General features: G+C 36.1%; 1 protein-coding gene across 1 annotated transcript in view; it reads left to right on the forward strand.

Annotated features, from left to right (window-relative positions):
- Window positions 1-27226, forward strand: part of PEX1 (peroxisomal biogenesis factor 1) — a 98237-nt gene that overhangs the window by 52621 nt on the left and 18390 nt on the right. Inside the window, 14 exon segments of the mRNA XM_079931256.1 lie at window positions 543-675; window positions 5037-5133; window positions 6585-6755; window positions 8614-8768; window positions 10935-11124; window positions 11553-11719; window positions 13224-13358; window positions 16400-16464; window positions 18870-19012; window positions 19095-19198; window positions 19984-20160; window positions 21247-21477; window positions 22495-22689; window positions 22966-23096. Of these exon segments, the coding sequence (XP_079787382.1) occupies window positions 543-675; window positions 5037-5133; window positions 6585-6755; window positions 8614-8768; window positions 10935-11124; window positions 11553-11719; window positions 13224-13358; window positions 16400-16464; window positions 18870-19012; window positions 19095-19198; window positions 19984-20160; window positions 21247-21477; window positions 22495-22689; window positions 22966-23096 (2094 nt within the window).

The following is a 27226-nucleotide window of genomic DNA, read 5'->3' on the forward strand; positions in this document are numbered from 1 at the left end:
TTATGATAATGTTGGATGACAAACCAGAAATCATTTTCAGGGGGATATTTGTATGCATTAAGACAAATTCCTTAAGGAGTCCTATTAGGACAAAACTTTTAGTTACTGCACATGTTTGAAAGTAATAAAAATAGTTTTAAAATCTGTGACTCAGATTTGGCATTAATTCATTTTACTTTCAAGTAAGAGATCATTTTTAAGATTTTACTTTTTTTTTTTTTTTTTTTTTTTTGGCGGTACGTGGGCCTCTCACTGATGTGGCCTCTCCCGTTGCGGAGCACAGGCTCCAGGTGCGCAGGCCTAGCGGCCATGGCTCACGGGCCTATCCTGTCCGCGGCATGTGGGATCTTCCCAGACCGGGGCACGAACCCATGTCCCCTGCATCGGCAGGTGGACTCTCAACCACTGCACCACCAGGGAAGCTCAAGATTTTACTCTTTTTATTAACTCATTAAGTAGCCTGGGAAGAAAAGTTTCAGAATTTTTTATAGCTAGATTTTACCCTGTTTCAGTGTTTTATCATGCAATTTACATGTTTGCAGAGGAGTGAACTCCTTAGGCGTCTCCTCCATGGAGCACATCACTCATAGCCTCCTAGGACGCCCTTTGTCTCGGCAGCTGATGGCCCTTGTGGCAGGACTTAGAAACGGAGCCCTTTTACTCACGGGAGGAAAGGTATGTGGTTAAAATGTGCTCGTTTTCACTAATTAGCAATTTTTAATTCTTCTCTTTGGGTTTTGATAATCTATTATATAGGGTTGTTGATACCAGATATGGAAAGCATTCATTCATTCACTAAGTTTTTTGAGTGCCTGCTGTTAGATATTGGGAACGTGGTGATGAATAAGGTGATGGTCTCCCTGCACTTTTTCTATATCAATTGATATGATTGTATGAATTTTCTTTTTTAGGATGTTGGTAGGGTGTTAATAAGGTTGATTGATTTTCAAATGTTCAACCAGCCTTGCAAAACTGTAATAAATCCCACTTGGTCGTGGTCTATTATTCTTTCCATAATATCTTATGGAAAAACCCAAACGAACTTTTTGGCCAACCCACACATTGCTGGGTTCTGTTTGCTAATATTCTGTTGAGGATTTTTGCATGTAAGTTCATGAGCAATATTAGCCTATAGTTTTCTGTTTTTGTACTGCATTTGTCTGGATTTGCTCTCAGGGTAATACTGGCCTCGTAAAGTAAGTTGAAAAGTATTCCCTCCTGTTCTGTTTTTTGGAAGAGATTGTATAAAATTGATGTTAATTCTTTAAAATGTTTTGTAACATCTCCACTGAAACCATCTGGGCCTAGAGATTTCTTTATAAATTCATTATAAATTCAAAGTCCTTAATTGTCTGTTTCATTTTGGCAGGCATTTGGTAGTTTGTAGTTTTTGAGGAACTGGTAAAGTATTTGAGCATAAAGTTGTTTGTAGCATTCTCTTACTGTGCTGGTAATAGATGCAGAATCTGTTGTGATGTCCCATTTCCTGTTATTGGTGATTTGTATCTTCTCTTGTTTTAATCTTTGTCAGTCTTGCGAGAGCTTCCCTGCCCTTTTAAGGGGCTTACGGTTTTATTCTCTACCAATGCAGTATTTTTTCCAGGGCTACAGTGTGGTCTTTGTGAGTCTTCGTGCTTTTTTTCAATTCAAAATTATAAGGCTTTTTCATTTCTATTCACTTTTAACTCTAGTATCATAACTTTTTTTTCCTCTTACTATCCCAGTTGCTCTCTTTTGATTCTTACTTAAAATATAGCAACTACTCCAATAATCTAAGTTTTCACTTTAGGAAGCTAGAAAAAGAAGAACAAATTAAATCCTATGTAAGCAGAAGAAAAGAAATAATAAGAATTAGAGCAGAAATCAATGAATTGAAAACAGGAAATCAGTAGAGAAAATCAGTGAAACCAAAAGCTGGTTCTTTGAAAAGGTCAGTAAAATTGATAAGCCTCTATCCAGGCTAAGGAAAAAAAAAGAGGATACAAATTACTAATGTAAGAAATGAAAAAGTGGATATCAATAGAGATCCCACAGACATTAAAAGGATAATAAAGTAGTAATAGTAATAAACAACTCTGTGCCTAAAAATTTGATAACCTAGATGAATAGACCAATTCCTTGAAAGACACAAGGAGTCTGCCAGAACTCACAGAAGAAGATATGGACAATATAAAAAGGCCTATATCTATTAAAGTAGTTGAATCAGTAATTAATAACTTTCCAAAACAGAAAGCACCAGGCCCAGATGGGTTCACTGGTGAATTCTACCAAACCCTCAAGGAAGAAATTATACCAATTCTCTACAGTCTCTTTCAGAGGATAGAAGCAGAGGAGATACTTCCTAACTCATTCTGTGAGGCCAGCATTACCTAATAACAAAACCAGACAGAGGCATTACAAGAAAACTACAGACTAATATCTCTCATGAACATAGATGCAAAAATCATCAACAAGAGATGAGCAAATCAAATCAACCAATATATTAAAAGAATTATATACCACAATCAAGTAGGATTTATTCCAGGTATGCAAGGCTGGTAAAATACAACAACTACTCTACATGTTTTCTAGATGACCTGTGTCAAATTTCAAAATATATCATCGTGGTAGAATATTTATTTTGGAAAACAATATCCTACTGATTCAGAAACCAGAGTTCCTCCTTCTCACACAGAGGTAGCGTGATTAATAGAAAGAGCAAGTAGAAGACCTGAATTTGAGTCCCACCTTTGTTATATACTTACTGGCTATGACCTCAGGCAGTTTTCAGCTTCTTAACCTGCCTTTTAGGATTAACCTCACTTAAGAGAAATAATATATATGAAAGGTGCTATACAAATGTGAATTACTTTGAGTGAGAGAAAAGGCCCTCTGATTCAGCAAAAAGTGACAGGTGGGGCCTATACATCAGCACCCCTAATTTCTTTATTCTTTGGGGTCCAGTGACTTTCATTATAAATGCAATTCTGTAAACTATAATGATGGTAGTATTGTTGAATGCCTGCTAAATTTCAGACTTTGCACAATAAGCTTGGCTGTTTTTTCCAGTTCACAGTAATGAAAAGCAAAATGTTACAGCTGGTACAGGGGTGTTAAAGCTAGACAAAGCAACAATGGTAAGAAATAGTAGTAGATTGGACTTCCCTGGTGGCACAGTGGTTAAGAATCCACCTGCCAATGCAGGGGACACGGGTTCGAGCCCTAGTCCAGGAAGATCCCACATGCCACAGAGCAACTAAGCCTGTGCACCACAACTACTGAGTCTGCGCTCTAGAGCCCGTGAGCCACAACTACTAAGCCCACATTGCACAACTACTGAAGCCTGCATGCCTAGAGCCCCTGCTTTGCAACAAGAGAAGCCACCACAGTGGGAAGCCTATGCACCACAATGAAGAGTAGCCCCTCCTTGCTGCAACTAGAGAAAGCCCACACGCAGCAACGAAGACCCAACGCAGCCAAAAATAAATAAATTTATTAGAGGGAAAAAAAGGAAAGAAATAGTAGTAGATTGAGGGAGGAAACCTATATTAAAAGAATTATAGGGCTTCCCTAGTGGCGCAGTGGTTGAGAGTCCACCTGCCGATGCAGGGGACACGGGTTCATGCTCCAGTCTGGGAAGATCCCACATGCCGCGGAGCGGCTGTGCCCGTGAGCCATGGCCGCTGTGCCTGCGTGTCCGGAGCCTCTGCTCCACAAAGGGAGAGGCCACAACAGTGAGAGGCCCGTATACCGCAAAAAAAAAAAAAAAAAAAAGAATTATAAAAACCTAACAGTAGCAGACATAGAGAATGGACTTGAGGACATAGGGAGGGGGAAGGGTAAGCTGGAACCAAGTGAGAGAGCGTCATGGACATATATACACTACCAAATGTAAAATAAATAGCTAGTGGGAAGCAGCCGCATAGCACAGGGAGATCAGCTCGGTGTTTTGTGACCACCTAGAGGGGTGGGATAGGGAGGGTGTAAGGGAGGGAGATGCAAGAGGGAAGAGATATGGGGATATATGTATACATATAGCTGATTCACTTTGTTAAAAAGCAGAAACTAACACAGCATTGTAAAGCAATTATACTCCAATAAAGATGCTATAAAAAATAAAATGAACACAGAATCCAAAAAAAAACCTAACAGTGTTCAGTCTTCTAAGGGGCACTTATAGCAATGTTTAGCAAAATTTAAATATATATACCTTTTGATGTAGTAATTACACTTCTAGAAATTTATTCTGAAGGTATAATCTGACAAATAAGTAAACATATATGTATGGATATTTATTTTAGCTTTACTTATAATAGTTAAAAAGTGGGAGTAGCATAAAATATACAGCAGGAAGGGTTTTGATAAACACATTATGGTCCAGTACATCCTCACAGTGGTATTGTACTAGGGAGCTGATGCAGCTCTATATCTGTTGATAAAGAGGACAATGATTTATTATAAACCCTTAGGAATACTGTAATCCCATGTTCTTAAATTTACATAAAATGTGTGTGGAGTGTCTGGAAGGATGATACAGCAAAACAGTTAACAGTAATTCTGTGATGTGGGACGATTACAGATTTTTTTAAATTTTTTTATTTATTTATTTTTTGTGTGGTACGCGGGCCTCTCACTGCTGTGGCCTCTTCCGCTGCGGAGCACAGGCTCCGGACGCGCAGGCTCAGCGGCCACGGCTCACGGGCCCAGCCACTCCGTGGCATGTGGGATCTTCCTTGACCAGGGCACAAACCCATGTCCCCTGCATTGGCAGGAGGACTCTCAACCACTGCGCCACCAGGGAAGCCCCTATTACAGATTTTTTTTTTACCTTTCTCTACTAAGTATTTACAATTATTTCGTATTTTTTAAATGTTATTTTATAATCAGGGATGTGGATTTTCTTTTTTTCCCCAGCCGTATTGAGATGTAATTGTTATATAACATTGTGTAGTATATACTTGATTGATGAGGCTGAATCTTGGCGGTTATCACAGTGACAGAGGCTATTTCTGTGACTGAATATATTGAGAGTTCTAATTTAAGCAGTTATTTTCTAGGGGAGTGGAAAATCAACTTTAGCGAAGGCAGTCTGTAAAGAAGCATTTAACTTATTGGATGCCCATGTGGAAATAGTTGACTGTAAAGCTTTACGAGGTATGAATATGGTAATACTCTACATAAATCTTTTTTCTGGTAGAAAGAAATGTTACTATTTAATGCTGGTAATCTAATAAATACAAATACCTAATCTTTAACTTTTCTGTTGGTCATTTAGTCATTAAAATTACTTAGAAATTTTAAATCTGGCTTTCGAATGTTTTTAGTGTTTCTAATAAAAATTTTAAAACTCTCCATATTTGATGGAGGCCTTTTTTTTTTTCCTAGCCAAAACTCTTTGTAGACTATATTCCTGAAAATTCCAACTTACACCACTCTGAGAAAGTTAGTATCTAGAATATACTCTAATGGGTATAGATTACCTCTGACTTGCTTTGGGAAACTCGTAGGGTGGCTGCCTCAGGGGAGGGAAAGTGGGTGGCTAGGGACAGCAAAGAGGAGACTTACAGTTTATCACATACAGCTGACCCTTGAACAGTGTGAGTGTTGGGGTGCCAGCCTCTACGCAACGAAAGCTCTTTGTGTAACTTAGAGTCACAGCCCTCTGTATACGTGGTCCCTCTGTGTCCGCAGCCAGCCTTGGGTGGTACAGCACTGTGGTATTTACTGCTGGAAAAACCCACATATAAGTGGACTTGCACAGCTCAAACCCATGTTGTTCCTGGGTTAGCTGTATACTTGTACTTTTGAAAATCTTTGACATTTATATTATCTGTTCAGTTTTTTAAAAATCAGAAATATTTTACTGAGTAGTTAATTTTTTCCCCCTTGGCTACCACTACCATATAGTCCCAGCTAGTCATTATATTCTGCTTTTTAATATAGTATATGATAGGAAACTAAGAAATGGCCTTTGAAAACCCATTACTTCATATTCTATAAATGTGGTTTCAGAGACATTGTCCATCTCTTTAGAGTCTTGCTTGAAGCCTCATGTGAAAATTTTGTTTGAGAACTAAGTAACAGGAACTCTTTATATTGGTTTATGAATTGGTATGTTCTCTGTTCTTTGAAAATTAAGTTGTAATTCACCAGGATGATTGAAGCCAAATTAATGATTCAAATATAGCAATTCTAGGATCTCTAGGTGGCTACCTTTGTGTTTGATTTTATCTGACTTGTGATCCCCTGCTTTCATTTATATTTTCCCACATCCTGCTTTTATTTTACTGTTTTGTTGTAAGCCATCTGAAGTTCTCCGTGGAATGAGGCAAGGATAAATAAATACATATGTATAGAAATTATAGTAGCATATTCCTTTTTTCAGTTTTATAAAATTCAGTACTTAGTCCTTTGAGGCTGTATTATTTAAACCATGTTAGTGATTAACAGATTTTAGTGATTGGTATATATATATAACAAAATACTGTATTGATTGAATTTTCATAGTCAAATCAATATTGAGCTTTTCTAATGCTTTCAATGGCAGCCTGACCTTTCCCAGCCCTCAAATAACAATAAAACTATTTCATATCTTCTGTGTTAAGGAAAAAGGCTTGAAAACATACAGAAAGCCCTAGAGGCAGCTTTCTCAGAGGCGGTGTGGCGGCAGCCTTCTGTTGTCCTGTTGGATGACCTGGATCTCGTTGCTGGCCTGCCTGCTCTTCCAGAACACGAGCACAGTCCTGAGGCTGTGCAGAGCCGGAGGCTCGCACATGGTAACGTAACGCGTTCATTCGCTGGCTGCAGGCCCTTGTCCTTTATCAGACAGCATTTCCAGTCTTCGTAGTATATCTGCTCTCTTTAGAGAACAGAATATGTGCTATGTAATGTGTTGGTTTTGAGGCCTCTGGTAGCATTCTAATGTTGCTCTGTATTAGCAAAATCAGTAGAGTCAGAGCAGTGTGAAAATTCTACGAATTCATCATTAGTCTTTGGGGCCTCTTCATTCTCCTCCACTTATTAGAAATTGCTGAATTGTACAGATTTACTCTTTGTTCATTTGACAAATATTTCTGTGCACAGTCTATATTCTCAGAGTCTTGGAGAGGAAATAAAAGTAAACAAGTACAATGTTAGTACGGAAGACTGATAGTCATAATGATAGCTACCATGTGTTGACTGCCCTTTCGGGACTAGGGGTTGCTTTGTACTCTACATGCAGATATTCTCCTGGTTTTACAGGTGAGTAAACGGAAATTCAAAGATTATGTAATTTGTCCAGGATGACACAACTAGGAGGTAGGTAGGATATGTTCTCCTAGAAGTATGTACAGGGTGTGATAGGAGCACATACACTAAATTGAGGGTGGTATGGGAAATTATCAGGGTGTTTTAGGGGGAGTTCATAACTGAGATGAGTTTTTTTTGTTTTTTTTTTAATTTATTTTTGGCTGTGTTGGGTCTTTGTTGCTGCGCAAGGGCTTTCTCTGGTTATGGCAAGTATAACTAGAGAGTATAACAAGGGGGCTACTCCTTGTTGCAGTGCGCAGGCTTCTCATTGCAGTGGCTTCTCTCTTTGTGGAGCACAGGCTCTAGGCACATGGGCTTCAGTAGTTGCGGCACGCGGGCTCAGTAGTTGTGGTTCGCGGGTGCTAGAGCACAGGTTCAGTAAGTTGTAGCGCATGGGGCTTAGCTGCCCTGCAGCATGTGGATCTTCCCGGACCAGGGATTGAACCCATGTCCCCTGCATTGGTAGGTGGATTCTCAACCACTGCGCCACCAGGAAAGCCCCGAGATGAGTTTTGATGGAGTAGTAGAAGTTAGTATGGAACAGTTTCAGGCTAATGAAGATGCAAAGGAAGTGTGGTCCACAGGCAAAGGTACAGAGGTAGAAGAAATCACAGTATGTTAGACAATACTCCTTTGCCTAGAGCTTAGGGTTCAAGGAGAGGGTGGGACCAGGGTGGGGGTTGGAGGATTTTGCAGTCTTCTGCTGCCTCGAGGTTCTTAAGAGGTGAAATAGATAAAAAATGTAACCACAGTGGCTTGGGTTACTGTAAACTGGTGTTAATCTCACATTTGGAATCCTGTAGCATCTGCAAGACTTGTTAGTCTAGTGTTTAAGGGAATGCTGCAGATTTCTAGGTCAGGACTCGGATATATGTTATTAATGCCTGTTTCAGTTCTAACCTCATGCCAGCCAAATCTTGCAAAAGCTAGGGTAGAAAGAGATTGTTCAGGAAGTCATAGGAGTATGAGCTGTATTTTGCTTATTTAAACTTCCATATTGTGTTCTATTTTCATCCTTCTATAATATTTATTTCAGAGACCCCTTTTCATTTACTTAATAAGATCTAGATGAAGGAACCTCACCTAGGCATTGTTCTGAGTGTACAGAGTTTACAGTGCTTCCTATACCTTCATTAGATTGACTAGAGCCTGGCCAATATTAGGTCCTCAGTAGATAAACTGATGAATGAATGGAAGATTTAACTTTTAAACGGTAAAGAGGAGCCATTCCATTCATACTCCACCTTAAAGCTCAAGTTTAGGGTATTATTTTTAATGAATGTATGATTTTAAAATTTCATGCTTTTGTGTACTAAGTTTTTACACTATGTTACTTAATTCTAGCTTTGAACGATGTGGTGAAAGAGTTTATTTCCATGGGAAGTTTGGTGGCACTGATTGCTACAAGCCAGTCTCAACATTCTCTACATCCTTTACTTGTTTCTGCTCAAGGAGTTCACATATTTCAGTGTGTCCAGCATATTCAACCTCCCGACCAGGTAACATACTACTTGTGAAGATTATTGAAATATGTCCTTTTTTTTTTTTTTTTTTTTTGGCTGTGCTGTGTGTTATGCAGGATCTTAGTTTCCCAACCAGGGATTGAACCCATGCCCCCTGCAGTGGAAGTGTGGAATCTTAACCACTGGACCGCCAGGGAATTCCCATATGTCACTTTTTATATAAATTACATATTTTTCAATTTTATTCATGATTTATGGCTTTAAAGTAATGCTTATGTTAGTGATCTTAAGAGTTCTTAAAAATCGACCTTCAGTGAATGTTTTGCTATTAGATGCACAATTTTCGTTTGTAACCATCCGAAATATTATCAGGTACTTTCCAAGGAAATGTCTTTTTATAAAACAGCATTTCTTTTTTTTTAATTATTAAGTTTTCTTTTTTTATTCCATTTAAAAAGAAACAAAAATCCTAAAAATTCTGAACTGCTTCATTTCGCATTGGTAAAATCTGTAAATACACTATGGAAATTAGAATTTTTTTCCACTTTAGTGAGATATAATTGACAAGTAAAATTATATATATTTAAAGTGTATGACATGATGATTTGCTATACATGTACATTGTGAAATCTTTACCACAATCAAGTTAATTAACACATCCATCACCTCACATATTTACCTTTTTTTAAGCATTTCTTCTTTTAAAAATTTGACTGACTAAACTGTTTTTTTTTTTCCAGCACTAATATTCTGTACCCATTATGACTCTGGCACACATTTCCAACATGTGGGTTTTTTCCCCACACCATCAAGCAATTTTTGGACACCAACTGCGTGTCCTGCAATTCAGCTCAATTCTGACACTACCCAGAGAGAGCATCAGATTCCACAGGTTAAGGCCTCAGTTCTACAAGACAGCCCTCCACTTTAGATGCCAATGTTACCTGTGCTTCTGACTGTTGATAAGTCAGAGGTTCCTACTGTTCCTTCTTTGGGTTCAATTAATTTGCTAGAACAACTCACAGAACTTGGGAAACTAGTTTGCTCACTAGATTACCAGTTTGTTACAAAGAATATTAAAGGGTACAAATCAACAGTCAGATGAAAAGATACATAGGATGGAGTCCGAAACAAAGGAGCTTCTGTCCTTGTGGAGTTTGGGGCCTGGCCCGGTGGCACATGGAAGTGTTCTGGTTCTCCAGCCGGGAGCTCTCCAACCCCATCCTTTTAGGTTTTTATGGAAGCTTTGTTACATAGGCATGACTGATTAAAGCACTGGCCATTGTCATTGATTCAGCCTTCAGTCCCTCTCCCCTCCCTGGAAATCAGGGGGTGGGACTGAAAGTTTCAATCCTCTAGTCAAGGTTGGTTCCCCTGGCAACCAGCCCCCATACTTAGGTGCTTTCCAAAAGTCACCTCATTAACGTAAACTCAGGTGAGGCTAAAAGGGGTTTGTTATTAATGTCAAGACACCTTTATCACTCTTATCATTAGGCCATTTTAAGGGTTTTAGGAGATCTGTGCCAGAAGCAAGACAAAGACCAAATATATACAAGCACATACAGCCCATCATCTCCTCAGGAGACTTCAATCCTGATGGTTTTAGTGGCAGCACGCTCAAAAAGAATGTTCTGGGACAGGCAAGCATATTTTAACTTCTTGTTTAAAATTCTAACGTCTACTCTAAATATTCAGACCCTGTGCTAATTAACTGTTATTGAAGAATAAAAATACACCTGTTATTAAGCATAACAGAATGGTAGTGGTATTGGTCATTGAATGTGTTTTTAGAATTATGTTTTATAGGAATAACAACCCTTAAAGGAACCAAAATAAAAATCTTCTTACTGGAGAAAGAGAGCAATCATTATGAATGTGATTTTTTTTTTACAACTTTATTAAGGTGTAATTGAAGACAACATACTATTTAAAGTGTACAATTTGATGAGTTTTAACATATATATATATACACACAAACACACACCATGAAACCATCACCACAATTAAAGTAGCAAACATTTCCATCCCTCCCGTATGTTTCCTACTGCTCCTTTGTATTCATTCCTCCCCCACTCCACCTGCAAGCAAACACCAATCTGCTTTCTGTCCCTGTAGATGTCAACCTGATATTTCTCAAAATACATGTACAAAAATTTGCACTTGAGTAAAACTATAAATTTGAATTTTGTGTTTTTTCTTTAGGATCAAAGATGTGAAATTCTGTATAATGTAATAAAAAATAAACTAGACTGTGATATGAACAAGTTCACTGATCTTGATCTGCAGTGTATAGCAAAAGAAACTGAAGGGTTTGTGGCTAGAGATTTTACAGTGCTTATGGATCGAGCCATACATTCTTGTCTCTCTCATCAGAGTATATCCACCAGGGAAGGTAAGTTTTACTGTTAAAACCAAAATTTGGACTCTTCTTTCCGTTGTGGAGAAGTGTAATTGTAGTAAGGTAAGAATTAAATATATCCATTTTAGTATTCAAATAAGAAGCTATTTGAGTAGAAAATTGGCATTTCCAGCTAAATTGATGGCATTTTTTTTTAATTGAGTTAAGATTGGCTAAGTGAAATCAGACGGAGAAAGACAAATAACATGATTTCACTCATATGTGGAACATAAAAAACAAAAAAATAAATGAACAAACCAAACTAAACATAAACACGTAGATACAAAGAACAGAGTGGTGGTTACTAGAGTGGAAGGGGTAAGGGAGGGGAAAATGGGTAAGAGAGGTCAACTGTATGACAGTATGTTTTGAAAATTCATATACAAATAGGACTACCAAAAGTTTTGTTTATTTTTAAACAGAATTAGTTTTAACAACATTGGACTTGCGAAAGGCTCTCCAAGGATTTATTCCTGTGTCTCTGCGAAATGTCGACCTGCATAACCCTAGGGACCTGGGCTGGGATAAGATTGGCGGATTACATGAAGTTCGGCAGATACTTGTGGACACTATCCAGTTACCAGCCAAGGTACTTAAAAAACAACCAAACCAAGCACTACCAACTGCCAGAAGAACCACTGAGTCATCCATTGGTTCTGGCTGTATATGTTGGCTTGCCCAGCTTCCGTTTGGTCCAACAAGTATTTATTATTACCAAGTAAATGTCCAGTCCTATTTTTGGCGCTCTAACAGATTTTTAAAGTATCTGATGTATTCCTTGCCTGGAAAGAAAGCTGAGGTGATATTTATAGTAAACACATTTTGATGTGAATTTCAGAGTTCTTGTGTTTTTCTTGAATCGTCCAGGTTGTACTAAAGCAAATGAACTGTCAGCTAGGGTTGAGCAGAAACAGATAGGAATAAACTGGCAGGTGGGAGAGTCATTTAGATCCACAGAGCTGATGGATTAAGCCAGATTTCTAAACTCTGGGTGCCAGTCTAGAAAGGCAGAGTTAGCAGGCAGCATAGACCAGGCAGACAGCAGGATAGAGGGGGCAGCTGTAGATTGTTCTTTAGAAGATCAAAAGTAGAATCTAGGAGGTGGTGTGTTTGAATCAGAAACCTGAGAGAAAAGGATCTTTGCATGAGATCAGGGGCCCATCCAAAGAGATAAAGAAATGGGTAAGGATCTCAGTTACATGTAAGGACCTCAGTTACAGACAGTCCTGGGAACTGTCTGGTGGGGCCTGGGAGATACTGAGTGCAGCCCAGGACTGGGGGTTAAAGCCTGTTTGGGAGAACAGGGGCGTGGGAAGTACTTGCCTGCGGATCATGACCCCAAATGCGGGGTCTGGGCACCAAACATCAGTATCCAGATACATCCCGGGCCAGGTACGTGAGGCCATCTGCGTAAGTGCTGACTTTGGGGCCTCCTTCAGATTAGAATGGAGGTCGAGATGAGGTTGAAATTGTGTCAACACGTGGGACTAAATAGGTGTACTTAATAGAGGAGACTAGGAGATTGCTGACAGTAGCCTGATGTTTGGCTCACCTGTTCAAAAAGTTTTCTTGCTGAGAAGCTGCTGATTTAGAAGATAATTTAGAAGCAGTCAGTTACTTGTTCAGCATTGAGACTCTTGGGAGATTTTACTGTCGATTATAATTACACATGCTTCTCTATTATTTATTTTCTTTCTTTGATTGAATATATTTGAATATACATAGCTGTCATAACTTGCCCCATGAACCATACAAGTGGAAGGCAGTATACTTGTTAAAAGGTTGGGTTTTATTTTCTTAATGTAGTACTATTATAATGTTTGAAAAAAAAAAAACAGGAAAAAATGGAAAGAAGTTCTGATGCATTTATATGCTTTTTATGTGGACTGTATTCCATGGTCCAATTGGGAAAAATCTGTGGTAGTTCCTTTGAGTTCGTTTATTATTCTGAGTAGGAATGTTTTTTTCTATCATTGTACTGTCATAAAGATGGCCATTGTTACCACCCAAGTACTTTTTTCTATACATTGATCTTTGGCCACTGCTTAGTCATTTGTTTTAGAGTTGAGCTCTTTGTCATATTTTTCTTTCAGTACCCAGAATTATTTGCAAACTTGCCCATACGACAAAGGACAGGAGTGCTGTTGTATGGTCCTCCTGGAACAGGAAAAACCTTACTAGCTGGAGTAATTGCACGAGAGAGTGGAATGAATTTTATTAGTGTCAAGGTATGTTTGGCATTTATCTTTTTTCTCTTCTTTTTTCTTTTTTATTTAACTGAGGGAAAATTTACATAATTAACTATTTTAAAGTGTACAGTTCAGTGGCATTTAGTGCATTCACAATGCTGTGTAGCCAGCACCTCTCTCTAGTTGCAAAACTTTTTCAGCCCATTCTCCTTCCCCCAGCCCCTGGCAACCACTAATCTGCTTTCTGTCTCTATGGATTTGTCTGTTCTAGCTATTTCATATAAAAGAAATCATGCAATATGTCACCTTTTGTGTCTGGCTTCTTTCACTTAGCATAATGTTTTCAGGGTTCATCCAAGTTGTAGCATGCCTCAGTAGTTCAGTACTTTTTATGGCGGGATGATATTCAGTCTTTTTTAAGGTGGTGTGGATATGCCACAGTTTGTTTATCCATTCATCACTGGTGGACATTTGGGTTGTTGCCATTTTTTGGCTGTTATGAATAATGCTGCTATAAACATTTGTGTATAAATTTCTGTGTGGACATATGTTTTCATTTCTCTGGAATACATATATACCCAGGAGTGTACTTTCTGGGTCATATGGTAATTCTATGTGTAAGTTTTTGAGGACCGCACCATTTTACATTCCTACCAGCAGTGTGTGAGTGAGTATACCTATTTCTCCATATCCTCGCCAACACCATTTATGTTTCTTGATAGCGGGTTAATCTCATATTTGGAAAACTAGTAGGAGCAGTGATCCATCTATTAGTTAAACTGTGTGGAAATTGAATAATGAGGCATCTCTCTTTTGTAGGGCTTATTATGTTCTTGCTTAAGGCAGATTTTCATGCATTATAAAATAGAATTACGCCTAAATAATCAGGTAAAAGAGCAAACTTGAAGGGGGAAGAAAACCTAGAAGACTAGGGGCTGGAGACCACACTAAGGCAGGAAGCTGGGGTTTTTATTTGTTGGCTATATTTCACCCTTGCTGTGTCACACCAAGTTAAATTTTTTCAGATATAGGGTGAGTATGGTCATTAAAGGACATGCTAGCAGATCATTTTGGGTACTGCTTCACACTCCACCACTGGTGTGTCATTATGGTCTGGGATGTGCTGTCTTATTTGTACAGCTTCAGCACCCCAGCAATATTTGTTTGCCAAAGAGTGATTACATTTCAAGGCAAAGTAATCATATGCAGATTTCCCCCCACCATCCGGAAGTAGAGTGTTTCTATGAAACATTACTGTAAACTGAAATGGTAGAAAACAAAGAAGCAATTGGACACATCTTGCTAATGGATGAACAAAATAAATCGAGATAAAGCACAGATGCTCCCAGACACAGTTCAAAACTATGATGGCTTGATGCTGCGTGTAGTTCCCTAGAAAGAAGCTTGGTGGCGCCACTGTTGCCGCTGGGGTATGTTCTGCCTCTCCAGCAGCTCACAGCGGGACAAACACTGAATGCTTTTCGCCTTTCACCCTTTTTCATAAACGTGAACATTTTCTTTGGATTTCTTTGTTAGCGAAAACAGTTAACTAATGTAGGTCTTTAATAAAAGTGAAGTAGTGTAAAGCAAACTTCAAAAAGTGAGGGAAACCTGTATTGTAAACTTATTCAAAATTGATTTATAATCTGAAACCCAGTTTATTAATTTGCAGTTGGGTTATGCCTACCCTTTTTTTTATCACATGAGATTTTCTGAGCTGGTTATGTGGGTACCCTGGCATTGATGGAGAGCTATAACTTTTAAATTTTCCTATCTTCTTTTTTTGGAATTTGGAATAACTATGACCATATTCTTCTTTTTTACTTGTCACTAGAATGTAGTTTTACTTTTTTTTTTTTTACATATAATTTTCAAGATTAACACTTGCAAATATTGTTGTATTTTAGATTGTTCCATTAGGGAGGACATCTTATCTCTTCCCTTTAGTAAATCTTCAAATCTCAATTGGGATGAGTTCTCAATGCACAGGTTTCGGTAGAGAGTTGAGGCTGTGTAGGTCTGGGTGGATCCCAGGAGGCATGTATCAAAGACAGCCCTTTCACTGACACCAGTTTGTTGCCTTTTTCCTAATATTTTGCCTTAGTTGTTTCTTGTTCCATCCTCTGTAGTTCCCTGACTGTACTGAGAAAATATAATCAAATATTAGTATATTAATAGCTATCTAGATGGCTGAGTATTAGAAATTCTTTATTTTGGTCACATATCCTGATCACTTTTTGGTCTTTTTAAGGTAATGATTTTTCATTGGAGATCACTTTAGGGCCTATTCAGTTTTTTAAAATATCCCAATTTAAGGAAAGACTGTCCTCATTATTGATATTGTTATATGTAGTAAAGTTTGTTTTGAAAGTTTCCTCAGTTGACTTTTAGAAAAAATGATATATTCTTCAACTTCTGAGCAAATAAATTGGTTTCAGTTACTGAAGATGCTAATTAAAGTAATTCATGTCACATTACGTATTTTTTGGAGTCTCCAAAGATTTGAGATAAATGGAACATTTTCCCTTTTTAAACCATTCATTACCTTACTAAACAAATAATTATTCAGTACTTATTATGTAGCAGGCACTGTTTTTGGCACTGGAGATTCAGTAATGAACAAAACTGCCTTTTCGGAGCTTATATTCTACTAGTGGAGGGAGGGAGACAATAAACAGACACATTCAATGTATAATATACTGTCAGGTGGTGGTAGGTACTAGGTAGGAAAACAGTCAAGGGAAGGAGGTGTAAAGTAACTGGAGTGAGTCATAGATGGGTTTGTCAGACAAGGCCTTTCTGAGGATGTGGCATTTTGTCAGAGATCTAAATAAAATGAAGCAATGAGCCATGAGACTATCTGGGGACAAATGTTCTAAGCAAAGGAAACACCAAGTATAGAACTTGTGGTATGATATTTAGTCCAGCCGCATTAATTTTTTAAATGTAGTTCAGAGAAATCCATTAATTATATTAAAATTTTTCTATTATTGCATTTAGACTTAGCCATGAACAAAAAGTATATTTTGTTTTTAGATAGTTTTGAATGAATTCTAATTTAATTTTATTTTACCTAATAGGGACCAGAGTTACTCAGCAAATATATTGGAGCAAGTGAACAAGCTGTACGGGATATTTTTATTAGGTTAGTTACCAGTGAATGTTTTTTTAAAGTAACTGACTCTGTGGTTATTTATCAGTCAATGCTTTTTGGTCTTCAGTTGTTTTTATGAAAAACTGATGTTTGAAACCTGTGATTTATGTGGGTTATTAATAAACTGAAGAACAAAAATTCACTGTTTTACCAAATACCACTTAAATATAAAACATTTTTGATATTAAGTTTTGGAAATTATTTGGTTTTATATTTACAATAGAAATATTTCTGAAATGCTGAAAGTGGAATCATAAGTGGTTACTCAAGGATTCTCAAAGTATATGAAGCACATAATTACCCCAATTTATCTCTTTTATAAATTAAGATTCCATGTGGTCAATGTAATTAAAATAGAGTATAATTATTACTGCATTTATATAAAGATACATATGAATACAGAAGCTAATATTTAAGAGAGAAAAAATTACTTAAATGTGATGGGATTACAGGAAGCTTCTAAATGAAAGAGCTACTTTGTTCCATTCCACTAAAATTTTATTATAAAATATGCAATTAGGAGAATATATATAATGTACATATATATTTTAAAGAATAATAAAATGAACTCTTGTATTGCTACCACCCAATTTAAGAAAAGAATATTACCAGAAAAGCCTATTACAGGTAAAGACAGCCAACCACATATTGACAAAAGGTTCAATTTACCAGAAATATATTACAATTATAAAATTATTTGTATCTAATACTGTAACTTCAAAATATTTAAGGCAAAAATTTATAGAACTCCAAGGAGAAACTGACAGATCCACCTTCATAGTAGAAGATTTTAACACAGTTCTCAGTAATTAGTGAAAAAATAGTTTAAAAAGTAAAAATTTAGAAGATTTAAACAACATATTCAGTAAGGTTGATGTAAGCATATTTAGAACATGTACCCAACAATTGGAGAATACACTCTTTTCAGGCACATCTGGAACATTTTTGAAAATTGGCCATATGTCAGGCCATACATAGTGATTGCAATGTTTCAAAGAAATAATATCATAGAGACTCCATTTTCTGAAAACACAAGTTAAAATAATCAAGAAAAGGATAAGCCCCCCCATACATTTAGATATTTTTTAAAAACTAAATAAATCATAAGTGAAAGAAGAGATCTAATGGAAAATAATGAGCACTAATAAGGAAAATGCTGTTTATTAAAATTGTGAGATACTGCAAAACTTATTTCAAGGAAAATATAGCTTTTAATTTTTAGAAAAGAAAAAAGACTGAAAGTTAATCACTAGGTATCCATCTCATGAAATTAGAAAAAGACAGATATAAATGAAAATAAAGAGGGAAATAATAAAGAACAGAAATTAGTGAAATAGAAAACAATTCAGTAGAGAAGTTCACAAACCCAAATATGTTTTGTAAACCTGATACAGTTGATCTCCAGCAAGACTGATCAAGAAGAAAGCAAGCATGAATAAACAACATTAGGGATAAAGGGGAGGAAGCAAGACTAAAGATATACCAGAAATGTAAAAGATAATAAGGGAGTATTGTGAAATAATATTATAAACTTTATGCCAGTGTTTTTGAAACTTGGGTAACATAGACAAAATATATTTGACCAAAGTCAAGCAAGGAAGAAACAAAATCTGAATAGTCTTGTAAAGGTAGGAAAACAATGGGCGCTAGTTAAAAATCCTTGCATAAATCAAACATCAGACCTAGTTGGTTTTTTAAGAGAGTTTCGCCAAACGTTCAAGGCACAGGTAATCCAGTGTGGTGTTGGCCCCAGATTTATCTTACTTGCCGTGTATTTACTAAGATATTTGTTGGGTTTTTTCCGTCACCATGACAGATATTTTGTATTAGGGGCGATTCTTTAGACATCTAGTCCATCCTTTTACCAGAGATGGAACTTATGTTACCTTCTTTTTAATGAAAACAAAATTAGTTAATAAATTAATAAAACTATATGTCAAAGTTCAAGTTAGAAAAAAATGTAATATATATATAACTAAAATATATTTTATAGAGAGCCTTACAAAATAAAAGTACTAAGCTCGCCAAAATGTAATGGACAAAAGACATGAAGAGACATTGCACAAAAGAATTGCAGGTGGCCAATAAGCATATTAAAAAGAGTTTACTTGTAATAAGAATCAAAGAAGTATTTCACTCATTGAGTAAGACTGGTTTTTGTTTTAGTCTCTGTCCAGAAGGCATGTGTCTTCCCTGACCTCTCTAAGACCTGGTTTACTGAAAACAAGGATAATTACATATGCCTTGCCTTCCTTAAGGGTTTGTTGTGAAGAATTAAATAAATACATAAATATATATATGTGTGTATGTGTATACAGATATAGATATATATATATGAAATTACTTTGCAAACTCTGAAGCTCTATTCAGATAGGAAATACTGTTTGTTTCCCCAGAGCACAGGCTGCAAAGCCCTGCATCCTTTTCTTTGATGAATTTGAATCTATTGCACCTCGACGAGGCCACGATAATACAGGAGTTACAGATCGTGTAGTTAACCAGTTGCTGACTCAGTTGGATGGAGTAGAAGGCTTACAGGGTAATAATTGTAAATACAGAAATATCTTCTTATAACAAAATTTCACCAGGATTTAGTAAAGGATTTTTATTCCCCCCCCCAGGTGTTTATGTATTGGCTGCCACTAGTCGCCCTGACTTGATTGACCCTGCCCTGCTCAGGCCTGGCCGACTAGATAAATGTGTATACTGTCCTCCTCCTGATCAGGTGACAATTTCATGTTTTGAGTACAAAATCCAACAAATGCTATACTCTTTCCTTGTGAACTTTACTTCTGCCAGGTAATAGAAGCCGTCCTTAGAAGACCAGCTTTCGGCAAAGGCCTTAGTCAGTGCTTTCTTACAGCATGAAAAGATTCTGAATTAGATGCAAAGCCTTTTTTTGGCCCAGCCATTCCATGCAAGTCTGAAAACTTTATACTCTTTCAGTGTTGGCCAATTGGAAAAACAAGTATTGCATGTCCGTGTTCCCTGTGTTCAAAGATCACACACCTCATTATCCAGACAAAAGACTGATACTGGATCAAGCATAGGACTAGGAAGCATCTATGCATGTTACATAGAGATACGACTTTTTCCTAGTCCTATGTTGATGGAGCTCTTTTTCCCAAATTTAGAAATGAATGAGTAAAAGAAGAAATAGATGAATAGTCAAAGGTATAAAATGTCTATATATCACATGTAGCAGTTATTTTTTCTTTCAAAACACTTTCTTGGCTCATTTGCCCAAATGTAGAAAATAAGCACTGTCTGAATTAGAAATGATTTACACTAAATAGTTAAGAATGTTGATTTTCATTCATTTTCCTATGTTCCTTCTGTTAGAGAAAAAGTTCCAAGGAAGATAGATGTAGCCTACTGGTACATTCCTCAACTTATTTGTAAAGCTTATAAGATATATGAAGTGAATTTATAAGAAAAATCCTAAGAGACACAGTTTAAAATAACATATTCAATTTTATTTGTTAAATCAATTAGTTTTTCTCCCTTCAGGTGTCACGTCTTGAAATTTTAAACGTTCTCAGTGACTCTCTACCTCTGGCAGATGATGTGGACCTTCAGAACGTGGCATCAGTAACCAGCTCCTTTACGGGAGCTGATCTGAAAGCTTTACTTTACAATGCCCAGTTAGAGGCCTTACATGGAAGGCTGCTGTCCTGTGGGCTGCAGGTGAGTTATATGAGGAGATCGTTACTATGGTGTCTTACGAGTGATACGAGCAGTTCAGTGTCAAAATTTCAACCTTAAAAGAAATTCCTACTTTTTAACAACTTTAGTTAACTGTATAGAAATTTACCTTTAGTCGAGTGTACCATAATTGGAATATTGGCTTTGCAGAGAATTTGTAAGTATATGAAGAGTTTGGTGTCTATTTCTCTAACATTACCTTACTATTGGCAAAATATGTTGGTGTGTGGAAGGGTATTCTTTGAATTGAGGTAAGAATTGAGATTTTAAATTCATTTTTTACTTTTAAAAAAGATCATCAGATAGTTATTTTGAAACTCAAATTGTCCCAGATATGGCCAATAGGAGCCCCTTTTGGATGGCTTCTGTGTCCTTTTGATGTGTCCTCATCATCCTTTGATCACTTACTTACTTCCCTGTACAACAAGATGTTCTAGGTTTATCTTATCTGTTCTCCAGCCCTAGAATCAGTTTTTTTCTCTAAGGATAATATTTTAATTTTGGCAGAAAATAATTTGATCTCTGCCACATTATGGACTTTACCATATATTTTCTGGGAAGGGTTTTCAACTGTATACTCCCCTCTGCTACATTTTGTTGGAGATTCTTGCGGGGACTAAATTTAGATACTGCCAAGTTTTTGCTATTTATTTTGGCAAGCCATTGAAGTTTCTTTTCTGCTAATGAAAGGGGAAAAAAGGTGTTTACAAGTAAACTACTCTATAATGATGAATCAGCCATGTTATAGAGTGCTTTATCATTTCAGAGTAGAAAAATGTGAATTGAAAGAGACATGAAAATAAAATCGAGGTCTGAGTCCTAGCTTTGTTAGTTTTGGGGTAGATGGTTGGCAAGTTATCTACACATTCCATATGTTCTTTCCTTATTTTAATAGTTAAAATTTTGTGATGTGACTCAGAACCATTAGAGAATCAATAAGAGCTTTTGTAAAAAAAATGCCTCAAGTTTCCTTGTACTGGTCTATTAGAATGCTGTCTCTGTGTGGTTTATCTTTGAATTGTGGACTATTTAGAGCTTTACAACTGGTTGTCCTTTTGTGTGTTTTAGGATGGAGGTTCCAGCTCTGATAGTGACCTGAGTCTGTCTTCAATGGTTTTTCTTAACCACAGCAGTGGCTCTGATGATTCAGCTGGAGATGGAGAATGTGGCTTAGAGCAGTCCCTTGTTTCTCTAGAGATGTCTGAGGTGCTTCCAGATGAATCAAAATTCAATATGTACCGGCTCTACTTTGGAAGCTCTTATGAATCAGAACTTGGAAACGGAACCTCTTCTGATTTGGTACCTTGTGCAGTCACTGTACAATTCTGAAATAGACAGCTGTATGTTGGTGTAATTTATGTCCTAACTAGCCCCACATGTTCTTTCTGGTTGGTTTGTCCTTCAGTAAAACAGTCTTTTCTTACACTAATCATTTTCACTCCATGTTAAGACAGAGCTGGCAGTAAGGGGAGCCGAAGTAGCTAGTGGTTGTGATTACCCTTTGGTTTCTTTCAGGTTTTTCTCCCTTCATTAGTGGCTTTAAAACATCTTTAGTAGCAGATTCATTTTGTATTAAACTTAAATTCTGTTATTGTAGAACAGTTGAGGATAATGAGAAATTTGGTACAATAATGTTAAAAATTCTAACAACCAAATGTTATCTATTGGTAATACTTCTGGTGGAAAATATAAGCACAGTGAAAAACTTAGTAGTAGTAATGTTTCAACAAGGAAAATGTTTAGATTAAATTTGGGCAATATCATTGTTTTTCTAAACTAAAATAGCATTTGACACATATCTCAGAAAATTAACAGTGGTTCACTGTTTCTTTAGTGGTTAACATTTTTACAAATATTTAGTAATTTGGGGGTAAATTTCCTTATTAGGTTTTTAAAAATATAAACATAACCCATTTTTATTCTCAGGAATAGTAAGCTGTTTTAATTCTAGTCTTTGTTTTCTGTTTCTTAACTTACATATAGAAATGTCCCAGAACCTTAGTATATACCCTATCATTAGGGCATTTGTGGTAGATTTAATAACAAAGCATTATAAAAACCTTGTATGATTGGCAGTTTTCACTCTGTGGTGGTTCAACAACATAGGTATGGATGAACCTTTATAGAATATGAGCGTATTTTAAACTTGCTTAATTTCAGTTAATTAAAATGTAAGCTTACCCATGTTAAAGTTTTATTGCTTAAAGTTCATAATTCTAGCTTTGATAAATAATTTTTTTCTCCTTTGCTCTTTTTCCCTCCCTTCCTCTCTCCCCTTCTCCCTTCCTTCTTTCATTATTATGCTTAACAACGAAGAGCTCACAATGCCTGTCAGCACCAAGCTCCATGACTCGGGATTTTCCTGGAGTTCCTGGGAAAGATCAGTCCTCACAACCCCCAGTCTTCAGAACAGCCTCACAAGAGGGTTATCAAGAGCTCACACAGGAACAAAGAGATCAACTGCGGGCAGATATCAGTATTATCAAAGGCAGATACCAAAGCCAAATTGGAGTATGGCTTTTTCCTCTTCATTATAATTGTAAAACTTTTTAAAAATTGTTTTTCCTTTTTGATATGTATTTTTTGATTGGTAAATGAGCTCTCTTTATAAACAAGGGACTGAAACACATCAATCAGTCAAATGGTTATTTGCTAACAATTTTTAGTAATCTTATGAGAAAGGGAATGTGTAGTCTCCTAAGAAAACTGGCAAAAAGAAATAACACTTGGACTTCCTTTTCCATCATGTCTCTAAGTTAACTTTTGTCTTTTTTTTTTTTATTTAAGGAGGATGATGCCCTTAACCAAGCAGGCCCCATCAGAACCAGTCTGGCTATTAGTCAGTCACATTTAATGACTGCGCTCAGTCACACAAGGCCATCCATCAGTGAAGATGACTGGAAGAACTTTGCTGAGCTGTAAGTAAAAGATTCTGATCCAGAAGTATAGATATTATTACAGGTGACAGTTACTCAAACTTTTAAAGTGCTTTTAAAATCACAAATAATACTTTGAATATTTAAAAGCAATTCAAAACATTTGCTTAGTAGCCATGCGTTTAAATACCCCAAAACTTCAGGAATATAGAAGTCAAAAATGAATTTTCATTATAATTGAACTTTCATTATAAATAATTCAAATATAATCAGATGAATTGGTTAATGACGTTTAATTTTAAAAGCGTCAAAGAAAATAAAGGAAAATCAAAAGCCCAAAATGATTCCACTATACAGTTTCCAACTGTTTTGTTTTCAAAATAATTTATATTTTATTAATCTCATTCATAATTAAAGACCATTTAAATACATTCACATTTATTCACTTGTAGACCATGTTTAATATACATTTGAATTTATAGGCTTGCAGTTGTCTCACTAGTAACTTTGGAGTCTGAGACCCAAAGACTGGGAACCATTCTAGGTGAATGATTCAACTTAATTCAAGAAATGCATTCCTCTGTAATGTACAGCATGATGACTACAGTTAACAATACTGTAGTATATATTTGCAAGTTACTAAGAGAATAGATCTTAAAAATTCTTTTCACAAGAAAAAACAATGTAACTGAGTTGATGATGGATGATATCTATACTTATTGTGGTAATTCTTTCACAATATATACATATATCAAATCACTATGTTGTACACCTAAAACTAATATAACCTTATATGTCAATTATATCTCAATTTAAAGAAAGTTAAAAATGGGGGAAAAAAAATGTATTCCTGGTCTTTAGAAGTTACAACTTTCTTGTTGAATTTTGCTATATTCTGGGGTATGCATGCACATACATGTACATGTATGTACACTGAAAGGGTAGAAAAATTTTCCCTTCCCTTCTAGATTCTTTGGTTGGTCTAATAAATAAATTGACATAAGATGGATTAACAGGAGAAAAAATAATTTTGTACATTCAAGATCTGCATAAAAATAGTAGACTAAAGTCAGTCAGGCAGTTGAGGCTTATATACTGTCCTGAGCTAAGGACAGAGATAAGGGCCTGGACTTCAAAGGGGAGGAGGGTAATTCACAGGAAAATGGGAAGAACAGGTGTTTGGTAATCAGACTTTTGTCCTGTCATGCAGATAAGTCTTTTGAGATTAAAAAAGTTCTCTCTGGTAATAGCTCATTCTGGTGCAGGCCCCGTATCTAAATTCTTTTAAGGCAGTTAAGGGATAGGTAAAAAGCTTTTCTCAAGTCTGTAGGTCTTGATTCCCTTTAAGTCAAAATAATCCACATGGCAGTTTGGGGTGGAAACTAGAATGATTCAGGATCCAGTCTAGTTTACAGGTAGAAACCCAAACGTCAAAGATAACAGCACTAGAATCTGATATCCACAAAGGTGTATTACTGAAACATGATTTCTCTCTCTACAGTGACCCCCATTTCTAACAAAGATAACCACAGTAAGACTAAACTATTTTCATTCTAGTTGCACTAAACTTGGCCTGATTATTTACATAAGTTCGACAAGAATAGTAATGGACCATATAGATGCTTTTAAATCTCCTTTCCTGGAAATTTTCATAAGGAATCTCAGATTGACCTTTTGAAAGCCTCTTGAGACTAGGAAGCCGAGCCAAGGACTTACCATCAGATTTCGCTTGCAATAGCTATGTACTGTTGACCCTTGAACAACATGGACTTGAACTGCGTGGGTCCACTTCTACAGATTTTCAATAAACATCTACTACAGTACTACACAATCCATGGCTGGTTGAATCAGTGGAGGCAGAACTGTGGGTACAGAGGGCTGACTGTAAATATGCAGATTTTTGACTGTGTTTAGAGGGGGTTAGAGGGTGGAGGGGTGGGGTTGGCACCCCTAACCCCTGTGTTGTTGAAGGGTCAACTGTATTTGGGTTAATTTCTCTTTTAGAGGTCCCCAAAATAGCCTGAAGTCCTTGTACTTGCCAGGAAATAACCTTCCTTACTCACCTGGTAAGGTTACTGGGAACTCTGTAAGCAAGGTACCAGGCTGGTTTTCCAAGGAGGTCTATTGGCTCCATAAAATCAACCTTAGTTCCTTAAAACTGTCTAGTTTTTCTGTTCTATGCACATTCTCAAATAAGACATTCCAGTCAAAGCCTTGAGGATATAACCAGTGTTTCCAATTGTGTCCTGTTACGAGGAGAAAGGATTCTTATTGGACTTATGGAAATAACTGTATCCATGAAAATAAGAATACTCACTAAGAGTTTCTGAATTCTGGAGGGATCAGGTAGGAGAAAAACATGTTTCATCTTTGTTCACAAAGGTATATTTTACCAAATTACTGATAGCTTAAGAGAAAAGAACAAGATTTCCTTATATCTGGAAAAACAAAACATAGCAATGTTTCAAACAAAGTCATAAAAATTATAATGATCCTCAGTAGTTCATTCAGTCCCATGTAGTTAATTTTTATGGATCTTTTGTTAGTTTTATGAAGCCATCGGTTTCCCCATTAGAGTTCTGCAAATTCTTACCTAATTCAGTGGTATAAATTGAAAATTATCAGAAACCTGTTCTTGTTAGAGTCCTTTCCATGAGTCTCATTGAAGATGAAGCACTTTTGCAGGAACACTTTTACAATAACGATAAATGACAAGAGACTTAAAAATGTCCATGGTTAAAGATCTGATGAAACTTCATTATAATGCATTTGTTAAGGAAATTTGGTTATTTCTATGACACAGTATTTTAAGACAACTGGAATTATGGTTGATAATATTACATATCAGATATTTAGGAATTTTATAGTTTCTATAAGACATTAATATCCATATAATAACATATCCATATAAATATAACTTTTAGTATTATGTCAGTGTTTCCCATGTAATTTAACATATCTAGTAATCCTAATTTATATCTCTCTTTTTATAAGGGGAGAGAGAGAACAAATCTTATGAGACGTTCCAGGGGCCCTCTGGAAAATCCCAGAGTTAAAGGTCAAAAAGCCTTATTCAGAATTTGATTTTGGAGAGATTTGTCAAAAATATTTGGTTTTAAAACACCATACTATCATAGGTCACTGTTAAACAATATTATTCACTTAACCACAGCAACAATTAAAGACTTTGCAGGCAAATACAGAAAGTTACATAGTTGTAAAACAAACAAACAAAAAGCACCTTAGACAAGAGCATTTTCTTAAGCAGTCAGACATGAGGCATAGGAAGTTATAAAAGGTAAAGAAAAACCTTTCACAGTCTTATCAATAGCAGACCAGCAGTCCAAAAAAACTTTGTCCTGAAAGAGAAGTTTTAATATCAGTAGTGTACTTATATAAAACTAAAACTTATTTTTTAGAACCCTTATAATAAATTCCTTCCATTTTAGCCAGCTTGACAAAGTAAAAGTCTCTCTCCAATGTTCCATACCCATTTAGTTTGTCCTTTATTCTCTTTCCCATTCTGAAACAATCAGAATAGAGTTGCATACAGTTGTTTTCCTTATTATTTCTCAGTTTTAATTATATAAATTAGAATTCTTAACACTTAAACCTTAATTTCTAGTGATTGTGAACTGTTACACCAGCATTCTGTAGACTAGCAAATTAATGCATACATTTCATAATTTCTAAAAGGATACACTTTAACAGTACAATTCTTCAGTGTAGAATAGGACACATTTATTTATACATCCAAGTATTTTTAGTTCCTATGTAATAAGAAGCCAAAAGTAAATAGATGTTCAATAATTAATGTTTCAGTATTTTATTTAGAAATGATCAAGATATCCAAAGAAATCTCATCACTTACCAAAACTCTAAGGGTATAAGTTACCAAAGAGATTCTGGAAACTATTTAAGTAGACATATCATGAAACTTAATTATTGTTGAGAAGTTCACTTAAGAACTAGTTAAGTTTTAAACGATCATATTTAGATTACTTATGAAAATTTCATGAGACATTAAAACAGCCACCATGGCAAATTTTGTAACAGATACATACTTAAACTAGCTTTTATTTACTGAAAATTATCCCAGATCACATAAACTTGAGAAGAATTTGGATTGGTTTGTATTATGTTTCTGAGAGTTTAGAAATATTAAATTTGAT

Source organism: Stenella coeruleoalba (genome assembly GCF_951394435.1).
Source record: "Stenella coeruleoalba genome assembly, chromosome: 9".
Classification (NCBI taxonomy): domain Eukaryota; kingdom Metazoa; phylum Chordata; class Mammalia; order Artiodactyla; family Delphinidae; genus Stenella; species Stenella coeruleoalba.